This window comes from Salvelinus namaycush, chromosome 11 (assembly GCF_016432855.1).
Source record: "Salvelinus namaycush isolate Seneca chromosome 11, SaNama_1.0, whole genome shotgun sequence".
NCBI classification, from domain to species: Eukaryota; Metazoa; Chordata; class Actinopteri; order Salmoniformes; family Salmonidae; genus Salvelinus; species Salvelinus namaycush.
In genome coordinates, this window is record NC_052317.1 from 43,582,081 (window position 1) to 43,591,162 (window position 9,082).

The 9,082-nt window shown below is 43.0% G+C and overlaps 1 protein-coding gene across 1 annotated transcript in view; it reads right to left on the reverse strand.

Moving 5' to 3' along the window:
- Positions 1-6,426, reverse strand: part of LOC120056214 (calmodulin-regulated spectrin-associated protein 2-like) — a 79,932-nt gene extending 73,506 nt beyond the window's left edge. Inside the window, exon 1 of the mRNA XM_039004462.1 lies at positions 5,756-6,426. Coding sequence (XP_038860390.1) covers positions 5,756-5,894 — 139 coding nt within the window. The 5' untranslated portion in view covers positions 5,895-6,426. The remainder of the gene's footprint in view (positions 1-5,755) is intronic.
- Between the last annotated feature and the right edge of the window lie 2,656 nt (positions 6,427-9,082).

Genomic DNA, 9,082 nt, shown 5'->3' on the forward strand with positions numbered 1-9,082 from the left:
AGGGGGCTATTTCAGACAATAACAGGCATTTACCACTCAACAGCCAGACCTAGCCACAACAACAACTGTCTGTCCCCAATATAAAGTCCGCCAACTGTCCCCAATTTAAAACCACCTCATAACCCCGAGAGGATGGACACAAGCTCCTATGATCTCAAATAGAGGTCGACCGATTAATCGGAATGGTCGATTAACTAGGGCCGATTTCAAGTTTTCATAACAATCGGAAATCGGTAAATTTGGACGCAGATTTTGCTGCATTTTTTTATTTATTTTTCTACACCTTTATTTAACTAGGCAAGTCAGTTAAGAACACATTCTTATTTTCAATGACGGCCTAGGAACAGTGGGTTAACTGCCTTGTTCAGGGGCAGAACGACAGATTTTTACCTTGTCAGCTCAGGGATTCAATCTTGCAACCTTATGGTTAACTAGTCTAACGCTCTAACCACCTGCCTCACGAGGAGCCCGCCTGTTACGCGAATGCAGTAAGAAGCCAAGGTAAGTTGCTAGCTAGCATTAAACTTATCTTATAAAAAACAATCAATCAATCATAATCACTAGTTATAACTACACATGGTTGATGATATTACTAGTTTATCTAGCGTGTCCTGCGTTGCATATAATCGATGCAGTGCGCATTCGCAAAAAAGGACTGTCGTTGCTCCAACGTGTACCTAACCATAAACATCAATGTCTTTCTTAAAATCAATACACAGAAGTATATATTTTTAAACCTGCATAGTTAGCTCAAAGAAATCCAGGTTAGCAGGCAATATTAACCAGGTGAAATTGTGTCACTTCTCTTGCGTTCATTGCACGCAGAGTCAGGGTATATGCAACAGTTTGGGCCGCCTGGCTCGCTGCGAACTGATTTGCCAGAATTTTACGTAATTATGACATAACATTGAAGGTTGTGCAATGTAACAGGAATATTTAGACTGATGGATGCCACCCGTTAGATAAAATACGGAACGGTTCCGTATTTCACTGAAAGAATAAACGTTTTGTTTTGGAGATGATAGTTTCCGGATTTGACCATATTAATGACCTAAGGCTCGTATTTCTGTGTGGTGTTACGTTATAATTAAGTCTATGATTTGATAGAGCAGTCTGACTGAGCGATGGTAGGCACCAGCAGGCTCGTAAGCATTCATTCAAACAGCACTTTCGTGCCTTTTGCCAGCAGCTATTCGCAATGCTTCAACCATTGCGCTGTTTATGACTTCAAGCCTATCAATTCCCGAGATTAGGCTGGTGTAACCGATGTGAAATGGCTAGCTAATTAGCGGGGTGCGCGCTAATAGCGTTTCAAACGTCACTCGCTCTGAGACTTGGAGTAGTTGTTCCCCTTGCTCTGCATGGGTAACGCTGCTTCGAGGGTGGCTGTTGTCGATGTGTTCCTGGTTCGAGCCCAGGGAGGAGCGAGGAGAGGGATGGAAGCTATACTGTTACACTGGCAATACTAAAGTGCCTATAAGAACATCCAATAGTCAAAGGTATATGAAATACAAATCGTATAGAGAGAAATAGTCCTATAATTCCTATAATAACTACAACCTAGAACTTCTTACCTGGGAATATTGAAGACTCATGTTAAAAGGAACCACCAGCTTTCATATGTTCTCATGTTCTGAGCTAGGAACTTAAACGTTAGCTTTCTTACATGGCACATATTGCACTTTTACTTTCTTCTCCAACACTTTGTTTTTGCATTATTTAAACCAAATTGAACATGTTTCATTATTTATTTGAGGCTAAATAGATTTTATTGATGTATTATATTAAGTTAAAATAAGTGTTCATTCAGTATTGTTGTAATTGTCATTATTACTAAAAAATATATAAAAAATATGCCGATTAATCGGTATCGGCTTTTTTGGTCCTCCAATAATCGGTATCGGCGTTGAAAAATCATAATCGGTCGACCTCTAATCTGAAATCAAATCTCATTTTATTTGTCACATGCACAGAATACAACAGGTCTAGACTTTACCGTGAAATGCTTACTTACGAGCGCTTTCCCAACAATGCAGAGATAAAAAGTAAGAAAAATGTGCAGAAAGGGAAATATTTACACAATAAAAGAACAATAATGAGGCTATATACAAGGAGTAGCGGTATCAAGTCAATGTGCAGGGTTACGAGGTAGTTGAGGGACTATGTACATGTAGGTAGGGGTAAAAGTGACTAGGCAATAAGGATAGATAATAAACAGAGTAGCAGCAGCGTGTGTGAAGAGTGAGAAAGTGTGTCTATATGTGAATTTGTGTGTGTGTGGCGTCAATATGCATGTGTTTGTGTGTTTGGTGTGTGTGAGCATATGTAGTGTGTGTGTATGTTGGAGTGTCAGTATAGTATATGTGTGTGTGTGGGTAGAGTCCAGTGAGTGTGCACAGAGCCAGTGCAAGAATGTGAAGAAAAAGTGGAAATGGAAATAGTCCAGGTAGCCATTTGATGAACTCTTGAGCAGTCTCATAGCTCGGGGGTAGAAGCTGTTCAGGAGCCTTTTGTTCTCAGACTTGGTTCTCTGGTACCTTTTGTTGTGCGGTAGCAGAAAGGACTGTGTATGACTAGGGTGGCTGGAATCTGACAATTTTTAGGGCCTTCCTCTGACACCGCCTGGTATAGAGGTACTGGGTGGCCGGGAGCGCTGCCCCATTGATGTACTGGGCCGCACACACTACCCTCTGTTGTGCCTTGAGGTCAGATGCCAAACAGTTGCCATACCAGGCGGTGATGCAGCCAGTCAGGATGCTCTCAATGGTGCAGCTGTAGAACTTTTGAGGATCTGAGGGCCCATGCCAAATCTTTTCCTCTTGTGGGGGAAGAGGCGTTGTCGTTCCCTCTTCACGACTGTGTTGCTGTGTTTAGACCATGATAGATCCTTAGTGACGTGGACACCGAGGAACTTGAAGTTCTCAACCCGCTCCACTACAGATGTGTAGTCCACGATCAGCTCCTTTGTCTTGCTGACGTTGAGGGAGAGGTTGTTGTCCTGGCACCACACTGCCAGCTCTCTGACTTCTTCCCTCTAGGCCTCCTAGAGCAGTAACAATACTACACACCTTTAAGTGGATGGAACATTAGGCTTTACAATGTTAACACAGTCTTGCTAACAACAGCCATACAAGTGCTGCTAGAAAAGATGGTGCAATAAAGAACCAAACAGGCGTTATAGGGCTCAGTTCATATTTGTTCTTAACTGACTTGCCTAGTTAAATAAAGGTTCAATTTAAAAGAAAATGAAAATATGGCCATCAGAAAGGTTCTATTAGACCAATAAAGCAGGCTTATTTGTAACAGTGTGGAGTGCAGATCACCCTTTACAGAGTGAGCAGGATTTAGTTTTCCACCAGTTCATCAAAACCTGCCGTGTCAAGGACAACCAATCAAACAGGAAGTACACAGGAAGTAGCATCACAGGAAGTCCAAACACGGGACCTGGAACATCCACCCTTACTATGCCAACCATAGAAAGTCGTCCAATTGGAGCACAGCACAGCGAGGGAACATTAAAACATGTACAGCTGTCAGCAACATCACTTTTCTGTTACTATGCAGTTATTGCATTCTTAGAAACGTGTAGCTTATAGCGGCAATTCACAATGTCTGATTCAAAGCACTGGACTACAACGTTGAGAAATAACTAGATGTATTTTAGCAGTGGTTTTCAAAAGGTAACATTTTTGTTCAGTTGCTCACTATGTAAACTAACGTCAGACTACTTATTCTCCAATGCAGTATGAACATTCATGTAGTCAGACCAAAGAAGCGATCCAAGCTGTTGTCACTCACATTGATTGTGGCTAATAAGTTCACACAAGATGAGACTAATGTTGGTTAATGTTCAGGGTAGGGACATCCCAAGGATCCCACAGGCAGGCCCCTGTGTTGTGATGTAATGGAGACAAATGTTGTCACCGACTGGGGTCTCCACAATGCCAACACCACAGATGTTACAGAGACAGGAGAGGACTGTCTGTGTAGAGCACATTCTAGAACAGCTGCTCGCAAAGCATTTGTGCACGCACGCACACACACACACACACACACACACACACACACACACACACACACACACACACACACACACACACACACACACACACACACACACACACACACACACACACACACACACACACACACACACACACACACACACACACACAAAGAGAGAGAGCAGTCAGTCACCTAGTCAATGATCCAGTGCCACACAGGAGAGCAACAACCACAGATGCCTCTGGAATCAGTCATAATAGAGGAAAACATTTTGTGAGTGTGTAAGTGTACTACATGCACATGTTCAGCATTTTGTGGAAGTGTACGTATGTAACAGTATGGCTTCCGTCCCTCTCCTCGCCCCTACCTGGGCTCGAACCAGGGACCCTCTGCACACATCAACAACTGACACCCACGAAGCATCGTTACCCATCGCGCCACAAAAGCCACGGCCCTTGCAGAGCAAGGGGAACAACTACTTCAAGGTCTCAGAGCGAGTGACGTCACCGATTGAAATGCTATCAGCGCGCATCCCGCTAAATAGCTAGCCATTTCACATCGGTTACACGTACATGCACATGTTCAGCATTTTGTGGGTCAAACTACTGTCACAGCCATAGTAACTAGGCCAAACATGGCTGTGTGTGTGTAGACTGGACTGATGAATTGGGCCACAGTTCTCTGTATTGGTGCAGGAAGGGAGCAGTAATATGTGTCACCGGGAGGAACAGGAAGAAAGAAAATCTGCCCACTCCTGCTATGCTAAGAGCATGTAATTCTCTAGGAATGAGTAATGAGGTGAGGCCTGCAGTTAACGCCATGCGCTTCTAGTGAGGGTTTTCCACCAATTTATACACTTGAGAAAAGCTTAGTTTACTATATGAGGAGCTTCTAGTCATGTTCAGCTGGCTTAGTCGATGGTAGTTAAAAACATTCATTAGAGAGCTGGAGTCAGTCACCCTCCAACCAACCCCAGAGCCACTGAGCTAGCCAGTTGGAATTCCACGTTTTAGGGCTGCTCTGGCTACAGTCTGCAGACCAAGGCTTTCCCCAGCCACACTGGAGGCCCCATCGAAAGCCTTTAATATAGCGTAAGCGCTGTCTCTCATCCAGAAACAACTGGAAATGTTCCTCTGATTGTTTAGAATAGATTCTGATCTTAACGGTGTAGATCACCCAGTGAAGTAACAACTGTGTCGTTGTCAATGGTCAAATCACATGGAATGATCTTTCTAATACTGTTCAGATGGTCCAACAACCTGTAGGGCATTGGGCCATTGCTGTGAACATCAGGAACCAGCTGCAATAGCTAATCAATCAAATGTCAGACATCCATGCAGATGGGAGAGGGTAGGTACAACAACAACGCCCTCTGCCATGTTGAGAACAGAAAAGGCAGAGGTATTGGAATGAGCAACAGTTAGTCATCACACACGTGCGCTTCCCCTCAGACACAATGTCAATTAGAGCGCCCAGATGTGACTAATAAAATGACTAATTAGCGTGTTTCATTGTCGCATTCGCGCGTGGTGAAGTCTAGATGATGTTTCATCAAGGACCTTGGAGCCGAATAACAAATTCTTAACACAGATAATAGATGCTCTTTAGGCCCCTCGGAAATATCGCGGTTACCAATTATGATTGGCCCTATTATGATGATGTGCACACTGACACAATTTGTCAACATTTTGCATAAAATGTTACACATTTCCACACCAATATTGAGAAGACAACAAAAGGCGCCACCTACCTGAGCCAAAGGCTTTGGCCACAAGCCATGTGAAGCTACAGGATATTTTAGCCCTTGTGAAATCATAATGATCAAACGCCTTGATCGAGGGGACGATAAAGGTTCGTCTCAACGCCTTGGTATGTGCCGCATCACCCATCTTTACGCCTGGCTCGCTCGGCCTCTGTTACCGAGAGGCAGATGGTCAGTTAACTCGTGGAATTCTGTCGGCGGCAGATGACATCCCGTGAAAAGGAATTCGATGCAGCAAAATGTCTCTTTACGTTCAAACTTCGAATGCGTTTCCAAACCGAAGACCGACTGGAATTCCTCACACCCAGATGTGTTGTGGATCCTTCCCACGGTTACAAGCTAACCGTTTTTATTTCCATGTGTCCGATATTTTCAGTACGAGAAGACAATTCCACCCAGGCAACGGCAATAGACTAGTTTAGGGATTTTCAGCCATTCCCTGACATTATCTTCAGTTTGCCAAGCAAGCATAGCCTCCAGTAGACTAACGTTTCGTCTATCTACGAAACTGCTCGCCCATTTACCCGACTTCTATTTACAGGAATAGCTAAATTCATATTTTGAAGATGGTGTTATAAGTAAACGGAAGCAATTGTAATTTTTTCCTTTATAACTGTTTTGCTCTCCTAACCCTCAATCTCCACGACGTCTCCCCTGGCTTTTCCTGCCGCACTGGACTCAAAGGCGATCTCCCTAGTGCGCCTGCGCGGTCCTTCAGAAATTCCACAGACACTGCTGGATACAGTGGACAGAGCAGGGTTCCCCGACTGGCGGCCCACGAGCCGAGTTTTGCTATATTTGGCCCCCAAAGTGTTCTGAACAACAACAAAAAAACGTTTCCATAAAAGACTGTAAAAACACCAGGAAATGAGCTCCAAGTGATTTTATTTTAAGAGATCTGTTCACAAGTATTCCCACGCGTAATAGATACGTGATCGTATACAAATGTAAGCAAGGTTTGAAAAGATTGTTTTAGGCAAACATATCTGTTTGGGCTTCTTGCGGTCAATTTGCAGATTACTAATTATTTGTAATTATGTTCCGGCCCCCCACCCAAGAAAAAAATCCCCCTGCAGCTGAATCTAGTTGATGATCCCTGCTATAGAGTATACAATTCCCACAGCACACATTTTCTCTGCACTTAGAATTCCAGTAGGCCTAAACTCATGTGTGCATATATTTTACATATGGGTGGCCCCAGAAATCAAACCTACAGTCTCAATGTCGCAAGGTCCATGTTCTACCAACTGAGCCACACAGGACCAGAGATGAGGTGTTCTGATCCTGAATCAGTGGTTTGGGTTTAGGACAGAGAAGCTTTGGGGTGAAGACCGAGTTAAGACAATCATTATTATTATTATTATTATGAATAAAGCATCTCAGAGTAGGAGTGCTGATATGGGATCAAGTCCATATAATCTTATTCATTATGATCTAAAAGACCAAATGGATGCTAGATCAGCCCTCCTACTGAGTAGCTTTAGAGGCTGCTGTACCTGTACCAGTACCAGTCAAAAGTTTAGACACTCCTACTGAGTAGCTTTAGAGGCTGCTGTACCAGTACCAGTCAAAAGTTTAGACACTCCTACTGAGTAGCTTTAGAGGCTGCTGTACCTGTACCAGTACCAGTCAAAAGTTTAGACACTCCTACTGAGTAGCTTTAGAGGCTGCTGTACCAGTACCAGTCAAAAGTTTAGACACTCCTACTGAGTAGCTTTAGAGGCTGCTGTACCAGTACCAGTCAAAAGTTTAGACACTCCTACTGAGTAGCTTTAGAGGCTGCTGTACCAGTACCAGTCAAAAGTTTAGACACTCCTACTGAGTAGCTTTAGAGGCTGCTGTACCAGTACCAGTCAAAAGTTTAGACACTCCTACTGAGTAGCTTTAGAGGCTGCTGTACCAGTACCAGTCAAAAGTTTAGACACTCCTACTGAGTAGCTTTAGAGGCTGCTGTACCTGTACCAGTACCAGTCAAAAGTTTAGACACTCCTACTGAGTAGCTTTAGAGGCTGCTGTACCAGTACCAGTCAAAAGTTTAGACACTTCTACTGGGTAGCTTTAGAGGCTGCTGTACCAGTACCAGTCAAAAGTTTAGACACTCCTACTGAGTAGCTTTAGAGGCTGCTGTACCTGTACCAGTACCAGTCAAAAGTTTAGACACTCCTACTGAGTAGCTTTAGAGTCTGCTGTACCTGTACCAGTACCAGTCAAAAGTTTAGACACACCTACTCATTCAAGGGTTTTTCTTTATTTTGACAATTTTCTACATTGTAGAATAACAGTGAAGACATCAAAACTATGAAAACACATATGGAATCATGTAGTAACCAAATAAGTGTTAACCAAATCAAAATATGTTCTATGTTTTAGATTCTTCAAAGTAGCCACCCTTTGCCTTGATGACAACTTTGCACGCTCTTGGCATTCTCTCAACCAGCTTCACCTGGAATGCTTTTCTAACAGTCTTGAAGGAGTTCCCACATATGCTGAGCACTTGTTGGCTGCTTTTCCTTCACTCTGCGGTCCAACTCATCCCAACAGATTTCCACCGGTCTAATGTCCATAGCTCGTGTTTCTTGGCCCAAGCAAGTCTCTTCTTATTATTGGTGTCCTTTAGTAGTGGTTTCTTTGCGACAATTCGACCATGAATGCCTGATTCACGCAATCTCATCTGAGCAGTTGATGTTGTTACTTGAACTTTGTGAAGCATTTATTTGGGCTGCAATTTCTGAGGCTGGTAACTCTAATGAACTTATCCTCTGCAGCAGAGGTAACTCTGGGTCTTCCTTTGCTGTGGCGGTCCTCATGAGAGCCAGTTTCATCATAGCACTTGATGGTTTTTACATCTGCACTTGAAGAAACTTTCAAAGTTCTTGAAATGTTCCGGATTGACTGACCTTCATGTCTTAAAGTAATGATGGACTGTCATTTCTCTTTGCTTATTTGAGCTGTTCTTGCCATAATATGGACTTGGTCTTTTACCAATTAGGGCTATCTTCTGTATACCACCCCTACCTGGTCACAACACAAGTGATTGGCTCAAATGCATTAAGCAGGAAAGAAATTCCACAAATTAACTTTTAACATGGCACACCTGTTAATTGAAATGCATTCCAGGTAACTAACTCATGAAGCTGGTTGAGAGAATGCCAAGCGTGTGCAAACCTTCATCAAGGCAAAGGGTTTCTACTTTGAAGAATCTCAAATATAAAATATATTTTGATTTGTTTAACACTTTTTTAGTTACTACATGATTCCATAGGTGTTATTTCACAGTTTTGGTGTCTTCACTATTATTCTACAATGTGTGATGAT